At 37.5% G+C, this 20,710-nt stretch overlaps 2 protein-coding genes across 3 annotated transcripts; one reads left to right on the forward strand and one right to left on the reverse strand.

The window, feature by feature from the left end:
* The first annotated feature begins 6,131 nt into the window (after positions 1–6,131).
* Positions 6,132–11,709, forward strand: LOC116267155 (probable protein phosphatase 2C 44). 2 transcript variants are annotated; one of them, XR_004175523.2, is made up of 6 exons: positions 6,132–6,595; positions 7,431–7,682; positions 8,618–8,894; positions 9,003–9,157; positions 10,717–11,055; positions 11,288–11,709. XR_004175523.2 is itself a non-coding variant. In XM_031648749.2 (5 exons), the coding sequence occupies exons 1-5, from the start codon at positions 6,536–6,538 to the stop codon at positions 10,855–10,857; spliced, it is 885 nt and encodes a 294-aa protein (XP_031504609.1). In that variant the 5' UTR covers positions 6,132–6,535; the 3' UTR covers positions 10,858–11,135. The 2 variants fall into 2 exon arrangements, 1 of the variants encoding a protein (XP_031504609.1); XM_031648749.2 differs by lacking the exon at positions 11,288–11,709 and having other exon boundaries at positions 10,717–11,135.
* Positions 11,710–14,291: 2,582 nt separating this feature from the next.
* Positions 14,292–15,977, reverse strand: LOC116267119 (uncharacterized). Its single transcript, XM_031648696.2, has one exon. It carries the CDS (start codon positions 15,360–15,362, stop codon positions 14,454–14,456), a length of 909 nt encoding a protein of 302 aa, XP_031504556.1. The 5' UTR covers positions 15,363–15,977; the 3' UTR covers positions 14,292–14,453.
* Between the last annotated feature and the right edge of the window lie 4,733 nt (positions 15,978–20,710).

Consider the following 20,710-nt stretch of genomic DNA (forward strand, 5'->3'; position numbering starts at 1 on the left):
AATAGTATGTAAGTGTTGTGAAAAACTTTGAAAACCAGTTTCTTGGCGCTTGTTTAAGTCATATAATGTTTTTTTAAGCTTGCATATTCTAGTCTCCCCTTCACTGCCATAACTGGCTGGCAATGTCATATATACATCTTCGTCCAAATCGCCATGTAAGAATGCATTGTGGACATCCATTTGATGCAGCACCCAATTGTTTTGGGCTGCAACAGCAAGCAAAGTCCTCACCGTGACAAGCTTTGCCACAGGATCATGAGTGTCATGATAGTCAAGGCCTTCAACTTGGGCATATCCTTTGGCCACAAGCCTTGCTTTGAACCTCTCAATTGTTCCATTAAAATTGTATTTAATTCGTTAAACCCACTTACACCCTATGGGTTTTACGCCTTTTGGAGCATGCACCAAATCTCATGTTTCATTCTCTTCTAGTGCTTTAAGTTCAGCAGTCATGGTGTCACGCCAACATTGATGCTTAACCGCTTGACTAAAGGAGGATGGTTCAAAATCTTTAGAGATGGCCACTAGAAATGGTTTATGAGGTGTAGAGAAACTCTCAAAGGACATGTACTTAGATAAAGAAAATTTGCTACTGTGTTTTGACTCACTTGATGATGGAGCAGGTGAGTTACAATCAGCAACTCCAATTCCACAATAAAAGTATTTGAGTAGGATTGATGGTCTGTGTTTTCTTTGAGAGCAACGCAAAGTCAAATCTAATGAGACTCAAGATCATATACTTTGTACGCTTTTTGGCTATATGGATACCCCAGTTCTTGATCAGGAATAGAAAGAGGTAACAAACAAGATACTTTTCATCATTATGATCTTTGAATGGAAAGACATTCATAGAATTTTACATCACGACTTGACATAATTTTATGAGGCTCAAGATCATATACTCTGTACGCTTTTTGGCCATATGGATACCACAAGAAAATGCACTTTCAAGCTCTTTGATCAAATTTGGATTTTGGCATTACATTGGTGACATTACACAAAGATGAGAAACCTTGGGTTGAAGTGTACGCTTCAACAGGTGAGGCATACACTTTATGGACACTTGTGCTTCACCCTTGTGCTTCGAAACGTCCTTGAAGTGCATTTTTTTTTGCATGCGACATACGTCCCTTATATATATATATATATATATATATATATATATATGCTTATTTGTTTTCTGTGGGTTGTATCCTCAACTCTTTATACAGCCAGCCCTTGACTTTAAGCCGGGCTAGAGAAGAGGTGTCTTAATTGTTATGTGGTGATGTGCACCCAGTACATGACATGTCTCCCAATAAACTAATACCTCAACTCAATTTTGAAATAGTAGAAATCTCTAGTCAACTCTAACAATAAAGAGTTACAAATATGAGAATTAATGATTCACCTTTAGTGCGGTTGCCAAATCAATAAATTTGTTCGTTGGCAACCCATTGCTTTAGTTATTGGTGCCGTCATTCTTTGGAAATAGTTACGCAAAGTCAAATTCATAGGCATGAAAAGATTTAGTATCAACTTTCAAAATCTGGAAAAGGAAGAGAGCTAATCGAGCAATGGAATGACATGGTTGAAGCCTGATGTGAAAGTCTTCGACTTCCGGCGCCACCCACAGTGGCCATTAGATTTGTGAAGTGTGTCCACACAATTTTAGAAGGAGAGTCTGTGTAATCAACACATCACTTCAATACGTTTGACTTGGGCTTGTGAACAACATGGAAAAGTTAGTCGTAGAATCACGCAAAACCAGAGGCCGAAGCTAAGATTTTTTTTCACGGGCGAACAAAATGGTTCAACGAACTTATCTGAGTAGCGTCAAACTAAATCAAAATACAAAAAAATACATTAGACAACTAAGAATTTTCAAATTTTTTAATATAATTTTTTTTTAACCCACGGCCTAAGCACGCCCCTGTACGAAACCAATAAAATATCTGAAGATGGATCCAGCGAGCTTCCAGTCAACAGGTTGCATGAATGCCCACGGCCACGTCGCCGGGGGTTGACCAAACGAGGTCGCCATCAAAGTTTGACAGTGGAAATTAACAGGGGGCGGGGAGTCATATGCGTCTCTCAGTCGGACTAAGTGTTCAATAGATGGACCAAGCAAGTGTATGGACCAGAACATACGCTGCTTCAAGCAACATAGTCTCTCTCTCGTGATCTGTTTGAATGTTATTGATTCTCTAAAGGTGAGAAGGAAAGATCGAATAAATTTGGTACTAACCACGCGAGTCACGTTATATATATATATATATATATATATATATGACATGTCACTTGTATGGAGTTAAGACGATGTTCCTGTGTTATTGACTTGGTGGGCAAACGGGTCGGATCTTCGTATACCAAAGTCAGGACGGGGCATTAGTATATGGATAAAGAACAACTGCAATTGAAATGACCGTGACGGTAATTTGGACCCGAAATCAGATCGTTGGTTATTTGTGTTGGTTATTTGTGTTGGTTGAAATGACCGTGATCACCCCAAATATATATATACACTTCTATAGCTGGTTGGTTATTTGTGTTGCTAAAAGTCATCCCAAAAGGTGAATACAATGTTGAGTTGTTTGGTCATGGTTTTCAGCGATGAAATATACATTTTACGATATAAAGCTCTGATTATATATATATATATATATATATATATATATATATATATATATATATATATATATATATATATATATATATATATATATATATAGAGAGAGAGAGAGAGAGAGAGAGAGAGAGAGATGGATCTCGTTGGAAAGGCAGAATAGAACTTGTGGAAGTACAATGAGTCCGTCGTATATGGTCAGGGGTTGGGAAGGAGGCACCATGTTGCCTCTTCACTGCTGATCATTTCCCCATTTCAACGCGATGTGATACGTTGAGACCCGAAGGTTGGAGTTGAAGTTAGACTTTTGAGGAAGTCGAAATCGTCTTCTGTTCCCCTTCTTGAATGAACGTAGATGAAAAGGACAATCCCTTTGAGTTTTCTTCCATTTTGACCGAACCCTTTCCTCTCTTCCTCTTCCCCTTACTTCAATGGACCCGACCCGACGCCCTTTTTTTTTTTCGTCTTCTTTTTTAATATTTGAGATCCCACCCCCTACTCCTTTCTATTCCACAGTTTGTTCACCGTGAAGTTTAGGAATGAAGCACACCTTAACGGGAAAAAAACTTGTCCGGCTCCTATCATTTATCTAAAATTACAAAATGTTGTCCTTTGTCCGCTAAAAAAAAAAAGTATGCATAGAAGAGTCACTATAATCAAAGAGGTATATATATATATATATATATATATATATATATATATATATATATATATATATATATATATATATATATATATATATATATATATATATATATTGAAAGACAGTTTATGGTGGACAATGGTCTTGTTGTATTTTTAGCATCAATTTTTTTTTAATTTTCATTTATCTGGCATCATTGATCCAGCATTCAGATATGAATATATATATATATATATATATATATATATATATATATATATATATATATATATATATATATATATATGCACACATACAATACCATGCATGTCACCGGATGGCTAAAAATTAAAAACCCATAGCTAAAATTGTCATGAGTCGTTTTTGAAAGCACCAATAATTTAATGCTCATGCGACAGTTGTTTTTTAATAACAAACTTTTTATTTTTATCTCTCTATCCAACGTCTATATATATATATATACATATATATATATATGTATAGTGGACGATTACTTTGGTTATCTAGAATCACTCAAGTATCCGTCTATTTAAAACAGATGAACGATTGAAAGAAAAACAAGAAAAAAAGATGTAAACTAATATTAAATAACAAAAATGTTCATCACTTTTTTCTCTTTATTTTTCTTTAACCGTCCATCATGTTGGATCAAACGGTGCTGATTAGATGGCTGGGTGAGTCTAAAAAACTAGTCACCAATTCAATTTTTCTATGTATATATAAAGTAACATAAGCTTTCAACATCATGACTGTTTGATCGCTCGTAATGAGTTCACTATTTTTTTTTCTTTGTCCATATGGGAGGCTCTCTCTCTCCATTAGTCGGCCGAGAGTAGGTGATCCTAAAGAATCTCGTTCAATCTAACAACCATATGATATGTTTTTTTAATAGTGACGATAATGAAGATGCTTCATTTTTTCAATGAGGGAAGACAGACAACCAAGTTTTTCTTGAACATATGACGCTATAGAGATGAGCAAAAAGAGTATTTTATCTTACTTTTTTAATGAGAGTCAAAACCCCGTCCTTTCTCATCACTTCAGGTACCAAGCCTATTTTTGGAGTCTAATGTGGCACATCCTATCATCTAGTGGATAATTCAAGGACAAAAACAAAACCAAATGACATGACAATGGCAAGAAATGAAAATGAAAATGAAAAAAAATGTATGCATAAAATTTGGAAAATGTCACATTGCTCCCTAAAGTTGTAAAAAAGGCATAAATAATCCTTCTCGTAGTATATTTTGGGTTCTGCATAGCGACATCAATAATTCCGGTTTTTATCCAATATCCGACTGAATTGCTTCAGAAAATTTCTGATTAAGAAATCATAGCAGAATTGTATTTAAAAAATGACATCAGATCAGATAAAGATACGTATTCATATTTAAATAAATATCGATTCAAATTCAAACTCAAACTCAGATCATATTAATTTTTAAATAGATTACCTATATTCAATAAACATTTTGAAAGTAGTTTCTTAACATATTGTAGTGTGGTTTTGGATTCAGTTTGAAAGATGGAACTGGATATAAGCTTATAAGTTGGATTCGCAGTATATTTTTATAAGTTGGATTAAATCGAAAAACTTGAAAAGTAAGAACAAGCCATGGATCCCCTCCTAGTGGGGTTTCTAGTTTCCATGACTGAGATGTCCAAATTAATGGGAGATCTAGTGAGGTTGGTTACCACTGTTCACGATTCTTACTAGATCAAGCCCTAATTCTCTTACTTGAGTTTTCCCTTGGTGTTATTTGATTACTTGGGATTTTAGAACCTACGTGGACTATGATACGAGATTTTAGGTTTAATTTTAAGATTTTATAAATTTGATTTTCTAACTATATATATATAGGGCAGGATTATACCTGGAACTTGTAGGCTTTTGAATCGTGTTTTGTAGACCTCAAGTCAAACCCTCATCTCTTTATTTTAAATACATAGATTTGAGACGTAATAGTGATATTAAATCTAAGATTCTTAAATCTATAATTTGTTCAAAGGGTTGAAGCGATCTATTTGTTAAGTTAGCATTTCAATTAAAATCAAAGTTTGTCTTAGAGGGGGTGACACAATGGATGGAGTGTGTGCTAGTAGGTGGCCAATTTTCATTTCGAATCTTTGGATGTCAATTTTCTGTGGTGTAAAAGGAGAGCCACTAACATACAAGTTGAATCGTGACAGAGGTGATTGCTTGAGTCACCGAAAGAAAGAAGACGATGTACTTTAAGAAAAATGAGAAGTTGAGTAGAAACTTCAGTCTTATAATAGACAATGGGAAACCCTACTCGCTGAAAACTTAAAACGTGAGCATTGTCATTCCAAGGTTTGACCATAGTGTGATACTACGAGGCTCCTTCACCTACCTACTTCAAGACCTACAGCTATTTAGGGAGTCGACACTAAGAAGAATCAAATAGATGACTCTCATTATACCAGCTCCTGATAGAACCAACTACGCCAAACCCCTTGGGTTTACTGCCATCAAATCAAAACAGTCAAAACAGACTTGACATGATTAAGCACTATAACAAAACGTTAGGCACCCAATTCTCAAATTAATAAGAAACCAAGTCTATGATGACAAATTCATGTAAGCCAAGGAAGTTTGCAAGTGAGGTGCTCTAAAATAAGACTATTTGTCTTCTTAGTCATGAAGCAAGTCTTTGCATCTTAATGCTAACAGATCTAAGACATGTATCTTTTAAAAAGAAAGAGTACTGGGTGTAGAAAAATGGAGGTCAGAAATCTTCTTTTCCAGAGTATGGTTTTCCGAATGTCTAATCTGCTCAGTACCTTTATTAAGCATTTGCGCGTGGAGAATGTCAAATGGAAGCCAGATACTAGAAAGTGGAAAAGGAAGAAAGTAGCGGCAGAGAGAGAAAGTAGTCCATTTTGGTTATGCAAACATTGGATTTGACTAGATGATGGAACTATAATTACGGAAGTTGGGGAGAGGGAGAGAGAGGGTCAAACGCATGTGAAGCGTGTGAAGCTTCAAAGAAGCTGAGCGCGGGTGGAGACGATCGACCGCCTACACGACTTTTAGGCCCCAACTCGTGGAACAACGACATGGATGCTTTCCTTTTACTCAATTTTCCTCCCCCTCCTCCTTTTGAATTTTGTTATAAAGAGTTGGGTGGGTGCTTCCGCGTTCATTCTTCTTCATCTTCGTTCTTGATTGCTGAGGGCGCGGTCTTACGAGTTCAAGAACGAGGGTGCGCTCTTACAAGTTTGAGGATTGTCCGGGTTTTGGCTTCGTGGGTCTTTATGTTACTGCCATGGAGAGGCAATCTGGCGCTTCCCTCTCTATAAGAACCGAGCTTCTTAATATGATCAAGGTTGCACAATGATCTATATGATCCTCCTTTCTTCTTTTATCTTTTTTTTTTTAAATTATGCGGCTTGGTGGTTGTTTCTCTTTCAGTATTCTGATTGGCCACCGATTTTGTTGATCTCGTTAACCAGAACCATAATTATATTGTACTTCTTTGCTTCTCTCTTAGGGGCCCTCCAATTGTTTCGGGTGATTTTTTTTTTTTTTCTTGCTTGTTGGGTGTTCCGTTACTATTCCTTTTGTTAGCAGTCCTCCTTTCTTTAGTTCTTAATTTCTTTCTTTCTTCGTAATAACTGTGTGGGGTTTTCCTCTCGTTACGTGTGTTTGCAGCACGAGAAACATTACCTTTTCTTCGTTAGAAAGTAGGATCACAGTATCCTGTCTTGGTCGTTGTTGATTATGGTTTTAGTCTACTTTGTTTACGAACCACGTGAATATTCAATATTGTACTGATTACTCTGGGAAATAGATTTTCTGATGTTTAAAGGTTTGCCTAGATATCGTATGATTACCAACACGTCTGCTCGAATTCGAAGCTGCTGTTCTTTAGTCATTCTATTCTTTCTTTTTCTGGAAGATGCTTCATTGTCCCATTTTATCCAGTTTCTTATTTTTGATGATCATTCATTATCAATTCATCGTTTTCTCCCTTATATGATATGATAAAGTTCAGTTTCCCAGTTGCTTGCTGCTTTTCAGCTTTTTACATTAACAAAGCAGCTGAGAATTCGGTGATAATTTTTGGCATAATACGCTTTCGCTTATTTGTTCAATCGTCAACCGTTTCCTACATCTCATTCTTGGATGCTAAAGCGTCCTTGTATGTTTTTAACTGGCAGAAGGGTACATGTTTGAATGCATCATCCTCCGACAGTGGGAAAGGGAAGAGCAAATACTCAAGTAACAAAGTAACACATGGATTTCATCTGGTTGAAGGAAAAGCTGGTCATGACATGGAGGACTATCATGTTGCAGAATACAGGGTTGTAAACAGTCGTGAGCTTGGGTTGTTTGCAATTTTTGATGGGCATCTTGGTGATAGTGTTCCAAGCTATCTCCAGGCAAACTTGTTCAACAATATATTACAAGAGGTATCTTACTTTTCCAGTATTGGTAGCTCAAGTGCAGTACTGTCACTCCTTGGTTAACTTGTAACATTGTCTTTTACTAGAGATGGTATGAGTTATGATGCTTCAATCTACCATTTTGTTCCTGCTTAAATCGTCTTATGTTTGTTAACTATATCCATTCAAGAAGAACCTGGGTAATTTTTATCTCTGAAAGTGGAAGATATCTATCCTTATGAATCAGATTGGAACAAGAACAGGAAAACATTGTTGGACCATACTCCACATGCTCTTTCTTGATTGAATTAGCTACCATCTATGACTCCATGGTCCTTATTCATGGCATCACAGTTAAAGGTGGCGCAAGAACTAAGAAGCAAGAAACTTGTGAAGCATGATTTGTATTTAAGAAGGACAAAGGATAACAAGTAAGAAATGTATAATGGGTACAAGAAGAATATAATATGAATACTAGATAAATCTTGTGACTCATTCAAATGCATCTTTTAGATTTCGAGAAATTATTTCTTTACATTTCATAAAATAATGACTAAGAGGATCTTTTATTTCTACCACAAGAATGCAATATTCAAACACCAAATGCTCATCATTTTAATTTAGAAAATACTGTTTTTATTTTGTTTTCCTTTTTGGAAGTAATTTTCTGATGAAGCTTATTAAGTGCAGTAGAAGCATTGGCTTTTACTTTTTGAAAGTGAGTTTCCAAGTTTCTGAAAGCTTCCATTTACTATGATTTGCTTTCCGAATATGGAAATTACGGTTGTTGGTGCTACTTTCTAATGCATGTTAATTCTAACCTTTTAGCAAGTTCAATTACTAGCAAACTAGTTTGCTTTTATGTATTGAACCTTCCCTCTCAACAGTCCTGTTCTTCTGTGAGATTATCTACCATTTTTGCCTGGTGTGATGTTCTCAGTATATTTTTTCTTGCAATGCAGCCCAATTTTTGGACAGATCCTGTTTCATCCATCAAAATTGCCTACCACCTCACAGACAAGTATATTTTAGAAAACCCTACACGTTTAGGTCCTGGTGGATCCACTGCAGTTACTGCGATTGTAATTGATGGACAACTATTACTAATAGCAAATGTAGGTGATTCTAGAGCTGTTCTATGTGACAAAGGCTCAGCTGTACAGCTTACTGTTGACCATGAACCACGTACTGAGAGGAAAAGAATAGAAAAACGAGGTGGTTTTGTGACTGTTCTTCCAGGTATAATTTTTCTGTCTCTGACCTAAAATAAATACTTTGAATTTGTTATAGTAGGTTAAATTGGTCAATGTTGGTCACTTTGGCTAAAAAAGAAAAAGAACATCTCAGGAGATGTTCCAAGGGTCAATGGTCAGCTTGCAGTTGCACGTGCATTTGGTGATCAAAACCTTAAAGCACATTTAAGTTCGGAACCGGATGTAAAACACATCAGTTTGGACCAGGGAATCGAGTTCGTTGTATTGGCCAGTGATGGCTTGTGGAAGGTAATCTCCTTTGAATAGTTAATTAGCATTCTTCCTTGTTAAACTAGATTACAATTAGTCCAAACACCTGTTCATGTTCTACTCATCTCATTATGTCTTGTTTCCTTCTGCCTTTCTGACCATCCATTCTCATTCTCTCTGTTGCATATGTCATTTATCTGCAACTCCACCTGCTGTTTCATATCTTATGAATGCTTCTCGTTTGATGATGTCTTGTCATCACCTTGATTCTGAGCTTGATCTGAGTACCTGTAAGTTCAGTATAATATTTACAGAAATCTAAGGCTGTTTTCATCCTCGTGCATCAAACCTTCAACCCAATAATTTCAGCATGTTTTGCTGTTTGGCCTCTGTGCAATCTTTTCTTTTCTTTCCATGTTATGGTGTTTCGGATTCTTTCTGTGGTGGTCATTTTTTCTATCTCTGCTGATTAATGAAGTTTCTTAATTCCTGTATCATGTTCGAACCCCTTCGTTCTACCAATACAATTCTTTAGAATCGTAAGACATGTTGGTGGTTCATCAACAAAGTCATGTGCAGACTTTTTCTCTAATTTTAGGTGATTGTTTGATATCATTACTAATGATAAACACACAAAAATTTCTTTGGAAAAGGTAATGTCTATGACCTTTCCCTTGGTGGTGCAGCAAACAATTCACTACCATGGTTCACTGTTGCTGTCAATGGGACGTAGTTCAAAGTTGTTCAAGTGGATATTTTCCTCCTTGGTCCTCAATCTCATTGTATTTTCAAACTGTTGAAATTTGAAATAGAGACAAATTTTGCATGGGCGTGCACCTCAGCTCAGCTATGTTGATTGTACTTGTACCCAACGTTGCTGCATGCACAATGGCTTTTGGTGTGGGTTTCGGTGCAACTATGGTTCATGAAATTGTGGTTAGCCATGTCAGATTCAGCCAATAGCACCCACAAAAAGCTGTCAACATTTAGGTGCATGTCAGATTCAATTGAGTCAAGCTGTGTGTTGTCAAATGAGTCATAGGCTCTTACGTTTGTTAGGTTATTATCATATACAATTTATATGCTATGTAATATTGTACCATTTCTAAATCTTGTTTTGCTTTTAGCAAAACTCATATTCTTTGATTCTTTGTTACTTGACTTGTCTGATTATTTTTTTGTTCATTTATTTCATGTTTGCATGTCAGTTTTGACTTATTTGTTCATGGGATTAATGTTTTTAGATTCAAATCTGTTTTATTAAGTTTGGTTCATTCACTTGCGAACAATCACTTGCTTATTTTTGCATCATAAGATATGTTCGCTATTATTTCTTTTTCAATGAGCAATTGTAAGAGTTAGGTGCATTGAGCGCCCTTGTTTGTGCCCGTGTGTGCTTGTATGTATGTGCGGATACTACATTTGCACCCTCAATAGTTTTGAGAAATGCTGCACGTAGCTGGATCCACACACCGGCGCTCTGCACCTGTACTTGTGATAGCTCAGCAATATTTTGGGCTTTTGTTACTTATAGATCTCTTCTTCAATCAACAGTAGGTAGATTTAATCACTATATATGTGGCTATATTTAACTTCAGGTCATTGAAAACCAAGAAGCTGTTGACTTGGTCAGAGCAATTAAAGATCCTCAAGCTGCAGCAAAGCGCTTGACCACTGAAGCACTGAACAGAAAGAGCAAGGATGACATCTCATGCATTGTTATTCGTTTCAGACGCTAGCATTCTGTATTTTGAATGTTCTGCAGCTGCCATAGTTCTATTGAAAAAGAAAGTGATCATCCTTCCAGTTACCCTTGGGTTTCTCATTTGAACGGAGTTCAGTGGGTCCGCTTGATGGCAGTTTGTGTTCTAGAGTCTAGAATACACAGGCTTGAGTTCTGACTCTGGTTCAATCAGTGGAATCCGTAAAATTGATCGGTAATGGCACGCTAGTATGCTGTGATCAGTATTGTGATACTTAAAATTGAAGCATGAGAGTAAATTTTTTAGGGTGTGTACATAGACTTTGTAAATTATATTATTTTTTGATAGGTCATTTGTTGCGTTTCAGTGACTTATTCTGTATGATTGTCGAGGGATGTATGCATCATTTCTCCCTTTCAACTCTTGTTTATACTGCACCTCCAATGAGAGTTTTTTGTTCATGCAGCAGTGTTAGAAGCCTAGAACTGAACAACTATCATACTTTCATCTATTATTGTGCCTGAAGAATAGAAATGTGGAAGCTGAAGTGGGCAAAAGATGCATGATTCATGGTTCAGTGGGAATCATACAGGTTATGTAGAAAGTTGACGCAACTTTCACCATTTTTTCGTGTAATTGAAGCCCAACTATCCAAATGCTCATGATACTGATTAGTTCTGTTGCAAGGCTAGTATTTTAGCCTATGAATAGATCGGTCAATTCTTCTAATTTATGTAAAAGGTGCATTTGTCAAGTGTATGTGAGAGGATAATCGCCATTTTATCATCTGTCATGTCTCTCTACAAGAGAGGAACGACTGAAAGGACTTTGATCAAGTGGTTCACTTCTGCTGGTTAAGTGAGACGGCTTTTTTCAATATCGATATTCTAGTAATACAGATTCTCCTTGGACAAGGAATGCTGTTCCAAGCTCATTCATGAATGGTTTAGGAAAGTGAAATTCTTCTTTTATTCCTCCTGATGAATGGCAACATAGGTATTGACATCATCAAATCATCGGTATGACCATCTTCAATTGGTGCTTACGGAGGCCGCGATTCTCCATCAGTCTCAGTACCGTCCTGTATCGGAAAGTTGCTCAACGCTCACAGCTGATCAATACAATTCATATTAGTGGGTACTTTCATTATTTTCTGGCGTCATTAGAATTTTGATACGAACTTAGGCAAGTTCAGTTCCCAGGTGATGAGTAATCTTGCAAGGGGAGTGAGCTTTCAGAATGGTGGTAGCTTGGTGCTAAACACATTCCAAACCAAGAGCCAAGTCCTGCATCGTCTACCTAATTCCTGCAAACTAATAATCCCATCCTTCTGCTGGTAGGGTCAGTTAATCTGAAGAAGCATTTTCTAGGTTATGTTTCACCATCTTGAAAATAGCCACAAAATATATGCGATATTTGGAATATCGTGTTATTATTGCCAAAAGAACATAACTTCAAAACATCTAAAAAGTATTTCTAATGATACTTGTGCGACATTCCTGTAAACCAATAATCCATCCTTCTGTTGGTAGGGTCAGTAAATCTGAAGAAGCATTTTCTAGGCTATGTTTCACTATCTTGAAAGTAGCCACAAAATATAGGTGATATTTTGAAATATCGCGTTATTGTTGCCAATAGAACATAACTTCAGAACATCTGAAAGGTATTTCTAGTGATATTTTTGCGATATTATCATGATAATTTCTCTTTAAAGAACCTTTTTTGAATTGTATTTTAGTGGGCATTTCCATTGTCGTTGATTTTAAAAGTCTATAACATATGTCCTTGTTCAATATATTTACAAGAAAAATACTATAAAACTCTTAGTATCATAAATTTTCTATTATTTCTTTACATATTTTATTTTTTTAGAATTCCTGAAATTTTTACAAGGAAAGCACCTTTTTGCAAAAAATACCCAAGAAAAAGGTGGCTGATAAAAGGCCGAGAACTTCATTGGTGACTATTGTTTAAAAGGCTATGCAATTTTAGTAAATATTGAATCAACTTTGTTCGGGCTAAAGAATAGTAGAAAGACTCATATAAAACTGCATTAACAAAAACACGTCATTTGTACTACACTTTTCGTCCGTCTTGTGTCCTATTCTATCCGTTATAATTGGTCATCGTGTTGGTCCGTCACTGCAACGGCAATGGGCCCGACATGTTTACAAGGACTTTTTCCTTTTAAAATTATTATAAGTTAATTTTTATTATTTTTAAATAAAAAGGAAAATCTGCCTACATAAACTGATATTAGCCGATGCTTTATTGGTCAGCAATGGAGCTGATACTGACATTGTTGTAAAAGCCAGAAACCAAAACGAAGTTGGCTAAGTTGTTGCTTGAATGGATTGGCTTAGATCAATAATTTCGCTGAATTGATTGTGAATTGTTAAAAAGTTATTACTATAACATAGGTGCACACATTTAAAAATAAATAGATAATATAAAAATAAGGAAATATAGAATATTAAAAAATAAAGGGTGGGAAGGAGGTACGGCATGTGGCACATCTGTATCGCCAGATGGAAGGAATCAATTTATTATTGATTCCGCCATTAACTACGCCAATTTTCACAATGACAGCAACTCTTTCTTCTCTATCTGATGAGACCCTTCTTTCTCTCTGCTATTAGTTCGATCGGTGCTACTTCATTCGTTTGTCCACTGATTCTAAAAATGGTGGAGGTGCTGCCTTGTTCTAATTAATTCATGAGTATCTTACTTCTCACCTAAGTCCAAAAAGCAGCCTTAAATTCCTAACAAGAAAAAGTTTCGGGCTTTCAAACCTCCACTTCACCCTTCACACTATGAAAATTTTGGGCAGGTGTCAGTTTTGTAGTTCATTCATGCATCTTGAAGGTTTCACAGCCTTCTATCTGCCCTATACTTGTCATTTCGAATGCACTTTGCCTTATCTGGAAGCTTTTCACCACGTCGAATTCACAACAAATGCATAATTGACCATTCACGGGCCGTACCTGGTTGCCCGGAAAGGGTTACTTGGCAGGCGGCATTAATAGCGAGAAGCAGTAGAGAGATTCGATGTCATTTCAAACTTTGAGATGATTTCTGAAGCAGGAGGCTACAGAGGGAAGCAGCAAGCAGAAGCGCTTAGGAAGGAGATATAGAATCACTCGAAAATGCTGATTTAATCAGTGCTGGAAGAAAGCCTTTGAGCAAGTAAAAATTCAGAATTAGCAGATGAAGTTCAAGGCAATTAATAATTTAAGTATAATACGATATCGTTAGAGTGATTCTCATAACCAGAAGCAAGACCCATTTCTTGAATTCGTGTAATCTTCATTCTTTCCACTCACAGTTTCCTAATGATCCAATTTCCTACTTGGTCTCAATCACTTGCGGTAACTATGACCTGAGCCAACCATCGTTTTCCATTGAAAAGAAGAAAAAAGATGTTGGAAATTCCCCGATGTGGTTAAGTGCTGTCACTGATCTCCCGTATATGTTGTGAAGAAAAGTTGGTGATTTATTTTTTTATGGCGCACCACAATATTTCATCTGGCATATGTAAAAAATCAAAAGGAAAAAGGATGCTACAGATGCAAACAAGAATAAGACAGCGATGATTATTGAGAAAACGTGATACTTTGAACACTAAAAGCTCCCTATCTCTTCTGATCATCGTCTGCCAATCCAACACTTCCTCCTACCATTACTGATGAGGTGAATCTAGCAGGCTTTGGAATCTGCTTCCTTAAGGGGAAAAGGTGAGAAGCATTGGAAGGGTACATTGGCATGACATTGAGAACAGGGCTGACTCTCACATTAACAGACCTTGATCTGTCAACACCATTACTTCCTCTACAGCAGCTCTTTGTGCACGGCTCCATTTGTTTCTCTCTCTTCCTCAGCAACAGAGAGCTCAGCATCTCAGGATTGCTGGTGCTTCTCTCCAAGCCGATGCCGGTGCATCCGCTGCTGGTACTGGTGCTGGTGCTGGTGTTGCTGCTGCTGCTCAAACTCTCTTTCTTCACTTTCACTTGCAGTTTCTTGCTAGATATCTGTACTCGATCTGCGGCTTCTTTTTTGCTTAAGGAATTAGACATCTTTTCGCCGTTCGGCCATTGATCTGGCCTACAAGTAGACTTGAAAGCAGAGGGTGGCTGCTGCCTCTTTAGTCTTAGGAGCTCCCTCCACCGGCCACCAATGCACTTAGGTGGCCTAGGTGAAGGGTCATCATCAACATACCTTGGATCAATCCTGCCCAACTGCTTGATCTCTTGACTCGCTTTTTGTCTTTCTTCATCCAAAGACATCTTGTGGATCTGATCTAGGCAGAGCATCCTGCCCTGAAAGAAGAGCTCGTCTGCAGACAACATCTTGTGTTTGTTTGCTGTACCACCAGTGTCTAGCACAATGAACTCGAAGTCGCCGCCATCATCATCGTCCACGTTCAAGTCTGCGTTGCGGTCTCTGGAGACGTTGATCGATGGGAGTTCGGCGCCATCAACAAGATCTTGTGAAAAAGAAATTCTAGGACTCAGTGGGGAGAATGGAGCTTGGGTGCAGGCCATTTTTCCTTGTTTTTTCTCTGCTGTAGCTTTTCTCTCCCTCTATGGTCACTCACCTAAAGAGAGCAAATTGGAGCTAGGCTGGTTATATAGAAGTTTGAAGAGGAATAAATGAGTATGTGTGGGTGTTGGAGTCCATGGTCTGTGGTGAGGCAACACAAGGAGTGTGTGGAGCTGGGCAATGATGGTCGGTGAGAGAATCTTCAATGGCTGTAGTCTGTTGGAGCCAAAACAAGCAAGCTCAGCCAGTCAAGGAAAAATGTGGCTACCCAATATAAAATTGCTCGTCTTCATCTCAATTAGCCTCGATCAAGTGCACATGGAATGTGATACCTTTAAAGTTTCTTTGAATTACATTTATGGTCCTCTGTAGATTATAGTAAAAAAGGGGAAATAATATGATCTCATGAGTTGTTGCTAACAGATCAAATCTGAACTGTATTTGAATCAGCCTGCTAACAGGTTCGGATATATTTAGGCTAAGCTGTCAAACTTGAAAAGGAAGATGCAGTACCATTTTGTAGTTTTGGTTGTACATATATTTTTTTATAGATTTTTAAACCCTATGGATCAAATTTGAGATTCATTTTCTTACCCAGCAAAGTTAGGGTTTCGTGACCAAACCAGAGTAGCTTTTTTCTTGGAAGGATATGTGTAGCACTGGCCTGACACAAAGCTGACTTATTTACAGTTCCACTTATGAGCAGGGAAAGGACAATTGGAAAAAAAAAGGGAAAAAATTTATGACCAACAAAAGTTTGATTATCAACTTAGAAGTACCATTCAATAGTTAGAACACACAATCATCTCTGCTTAAAAGGGGAAAAGAAAATCTCTTAATGAGTCTCCCAGTCCCCAGCTACTCTAATTAAAAAAATGATAATCCTAACAATAAAAAACTCCAAAGATTTTAATGATGACCTTAAACTTCTAGGTCCTCTTCCCAAAGCTCCTTTCAAAATTTCTTGTGAATTCCCTCCCTTAGACTAATCCCCCAAGTTGCCTTTGTTAAACTGCACATCCTTTTAATATCCTTGACCACCATTATGAAGGGGCCCCCTCCCCCCTCCCTCATGTTTCTTGTCTTGTTCTTTATTCTCAGAGATTGACCACATTGGAGTTAGTTGCGGCCACAGATGAAGAAGAAAATCAGAACAGTAAAAGATCCAACCAGATGGTGAGGTGTTTAGAGGAAGTGAATTCTGATGATTAAGTTTACAGTCTCCTGTCTGTGCCAAATGTGCTGTTCCTTCTTGGTTCTCTGCTTGGCACCACGTGAAAGGCTGCCCCGCTTCAACAGTTGAACTCCTCACTGTTTCGTGCCCTGTCCTCCAAAACCATGTGCTCACATGCAAGTATCTGTTCGCTTCCCCTGCTCTCCCCCTTCATGCATCATTAAAGAAGACACATGCAGTGGACTCCAAAGAGATTTAGAGCAACTAAAACCTTTTAGAGCTCAGTGAGAGCATTTTAGGCACAAAGGCCGAATCGAACTTGTACTTGACAAGTCAGGTGTATGGAACTCTTTGTCCTTTGGTTGGGGAGAACCAGCCTTTCTTGCCCTTCTGATAAAGGCATCTCAGAGCCGATTCAGGTGGCTAAATCCTTTGGAAGATCGAATGGCAAAACATATGAAAAGGCTCAAGGTTTGCATGGAAACTAATTTTTAGGTGCGGGGGGTTTAAGTGCAGCTGGGGAAAGTCAAAGCTTCCACTCAACCCCATATCGCTTAAGACTTACTTTTGGTACCTCAAAGTGTCACTCATGCTTCATCTTACAGGTGTAAGATTTAGTGGCCTCTCTTTTTTTGCATTAAAACTAGTTACCTGTGGCTTCTGAATGCCATTTATTTTCTGTTATCTTCCATTTTTTAAAAGAATTTGTTATGTTTAATCGATTTAATTCAATTCCGTCGGTTCCGAGATTATTTTCTTGAAGGATTCAATTCAAAGACCGACGGTGGTCTATCGCCATCATCCACCAGCTGAAGAAAGGCCAGATGTATCAGCAAAATCGAGAGAGACAGAAACGTGTAGTCGTTTTCCAACTATTGACACAGATTGGCACCATATGATGTGTGCCACAGTCCAGCTGTTTCCTAACCTCTGACCTTTCTTCAATGCTGCTGAAGCAGCATCTGCAGCTGCCGCTACTGCTGCTGGTCAGGTCGCAACAGAAGGGGAACAAGAGAGGAGGAGACACTCTTGGGGATAAAAATGGACAGCAAATAGATTGGATCTGATATAGACAATATATCACATCCAAATCCGGATCCAGAACATGATCTGATCTCATCCCAAATTATTTAAAAGGATATTTTTGAGTGAGCAGGAGAGACCCACAGTCCAGCTGAAGGCTGAAGCCTACCTCACCCTTCGCACCTTGGGAAATAGTGTCTACTTTCGGTACTTCAAGGTATAAGCTTCAACTCTTTTTACAGGGATTTGAAACAGGGATTTGAAATGGAGACTGACATCCTACCAACCTTCATCTCTTATCTACTACAAGGATATTGAGAAATCAGATTTTTGCGTGGCTTTCAGCAACAACCAAAACAGTTGGTCAATAGTAATATGTCCTCAGGACATTAAAAATATGAAATCTGAGAATGGACAGTTGCTCGATGATGATAAAGTGGTTCTTCCGGGACATCATGTGATGAGAATCTGCCATCATTTTCTTTTGTTTTTGCTGTATGTATCATGCATGATTTGGGCCCTCAGTGTGTGCAAAATATCTGCCATCCATATTTGGTGAGACCTTGAAGTATTGTATGGTTGTTATGGGAAAACTAGTACAAATCATGGATCCAGATCCAAATCCAATTTCAAGGTCAGCAGATCCATGTTGCAGGTTCTTTCAACTAATCCCATGGTGGCTTATCTTTCAACTGCAGATAATGAACCAAAAGAGAGAAAATTGGTAGCATGAATGTACAGAACAGGAATATATGAGAGCATTAGAAACAAATGGAAGAAGGCCGTCCAGGAAAATGATGCTGGTCCTGGGGCCAAGTGGACTATGTTCCTAGCTCATGAAGCAGGCTCTTAATGGCTGACAAACTCGGTGAGTTAGGTTTCTTAGTGGCCTTATCTTTAAAACTTGTATATATCTTCTAAAGAAACCACCCCACTTATTCTTGTCTTGTATATAGATCTTCTATAGATGCGCTTTTACCATACAAGTTTAAGCAAACACTAATTTTTTGCACTATTCTTCTACAAATGCTTCTGAATTACAAATTTACATGATTGCAACGTGAAATGTTACCAATTTATAAGTGTATTTCTACAAATACTATAGCTAATAAGCCAAGAGTAAGACACCTGCAAAGGAATTGGAATTTGGACATGATAAAAAAAATTGTCTAAAATATAACTTTTTGGAATGAAAATTCCAGTCTATCAAACGCACAAAGGGAAACTGGAACCATAATTTTCATTTCAATTTCAATTTGAGGTGGAGTTTTCATTCCAGAATCAAAATTTCAGGCCATCCAACTTCCCCTAAGGCTAGAGAAATGATTATGGATGGGGTTCGAAGTTGTCCAAATAAAACCTATACAGCCCTAAACTATGACATAAAGGAAATGGGCCCTTGATGTTTCGTCTTACATGAATAAATAGGCCTTGTTGATAAACATTGGCAGCTCTGAGAATCACTAAGTCGACAAAACAGAAGAAGTTCTTAAGCCTTACCATTACCGGTCTATGTCTTGGTAGGCAAGGAGCATCCGGGTTAATTTCATGCCAATGAAACTTGGTGAACCAAAGGTATGTTAATCGAACAATGCCTAGATGAAAATTAATACAAATTTCTGCAACCCAGCAAATTAGATTCATTCATACGACGATGCTTAAGGCCTAGTAGCTAACAAATGATGTATTCAGTTACTCCCAAATTCTTTTTACTGGCAATCACAACTGATCAACTGCAATATTTGCTTCCCCACTGAAAAAGTTGCTAGTACTATCCAAATAAATTCATGATATATTCAATAGGTAGGACTTTTTACAGTATTAAACATGCTTTCAATTTCATTCATATTACTTCTAAGAATATCACTTTACCAATCCACCTTAAGCGTCCCCACCCCTACCCAAAAAGGAGGGAAGAACAATTTCAAAACTTATATCGATATGTGTCCAATAAATGAAGGTTAAAATCATTTTCGTTTTACAGTCATTTATTCGCATCGTGATGCTACAGCCCCTTGTGGAAGGGGATATTTCACCTTAAAGTCCAGATTCAATGCAAATTATTAAATGGTCGGCTGATCCTGAGAAACTAATTAATCACTGTAGCTAGTTTTGGTGTATGTTCATTCGGTCTAGAAAACAGTTAATAAATTCATTAAATCTTATGACAATCGCATAGATAGATACAATATAGTTTCCTTTTTTAAAAATCGTGTTTTTTTTTTGTTTTTAAAATAAAATCATGATCTTTTAACTTATTGAATCTAGACGAATTGTGGATTGGGGATTTTTTATGTCCTTCCTCCTCATATGTCCCAACTATGTGATTTAGAACTTTTTTTGTTAAATGAACAGTGTGGATCACATTTGTCAAGTTGCAGTGTTGATGGGATCATTTGATTGGATGGTTTTGAGGCAGAGAACACAGGGACACGCTAAAAGTTTTCAAGGGTACTTAGCACTAGTAGCATTTCATTACTGTTTCATGAATCTGACAGAATTTTTGGGATTGATTTATGGAACACTTGTTTGTGTTACAGAATTCGCCCATAACAAAATGTCCCATTGCCGACAGACCGGCCCCTTTGAGTGCACCTCCTCCACCCGAGGCGGTTCCCTCTATTAGTTTCCATAAAAAATGACACAAAGGAATTTATCTCTTATACAACAATTAAGGCCTGCCCAGTGTATCAGCTCATCTGGTCTACCATTAAAGCTCTATTCACCTTATTAGGCTGTGTGTGTGTGTGTGTGTGTATCATGATCTTGAAAGGACTGTTGGTATTGCTAACTATAAGCCACCATGTCTTGTGAGATCAACACCATAGAAAAGCATAGGATCATTCCAAGATGTTTAAATTAGGAGAGGAAGGGAGCAATCCAAGTGCTTTCTCACATGTCTGCAGATCATTTTAGTAGGGTTCTTTAACTGCTTCTTCTGTATATCCTTGAGGCCTAATTTGAGAAGAAGTAATAAATACAGCAGAAATTTAAGTGTAATGTGCATGCCTTCATGCACACACGCATAGCATATTGTTTGTGTAATACAAGTACTGTGATTAAAGACTAGGGTGTATAGTAGGTCATCAGAATTAAAGCTGCCTCATCCATGCTACAACTACTGGTTTGATTCAATTACACTATCTTAGCAGC

This window comes from Nymphaea colorata, chromosome 13 (genome assembly GCF_008831285.2).
Source record: "Nymphaea colorata isolate Beijing-Zhang1983 chromosome 13, ASM883128v2, whole genome shotgun sequence".
NCBI lineage: Eukaryota > Viridiplantae > Streptophyta > Magnoliopsida > Nymphaeales > Nymphaeaceae > Nymphaea > Nymphaea colorata.

Excerpts from the sequence above, each read along its gene's own strand:
- LOC116267119 (XM_031648696.2), bottom strand. The coding sequence starts at position 15,362 with ATGGCCTGCACCCAAGCTCCATTCTCCCCACTGAGTCCTAGAATTTCT.
- LOC116267155 (XM_031648749.2), top strand. The coding sequence starts at position 6,536 with ATGGAGAGGCAATCTGGCGCTTCCCTCTCTATAAGAACCGAGCTTCTT. Across the intron at positions 6,596-7,430 it reads AGCTTCTTAATATGATCAAG|AAGGGTACATGTTTGAATGC; the intron begins GTTGCACAATGA and ends TTTAACTGGCAG. Across the intron at positions 7,683-8,617 it reads TCAACAATATATTACAAGAG|CCCAATTTTTGGACAGATCC; the intron begins GTATCTTACTTT and ends CTTGCAATGCAG.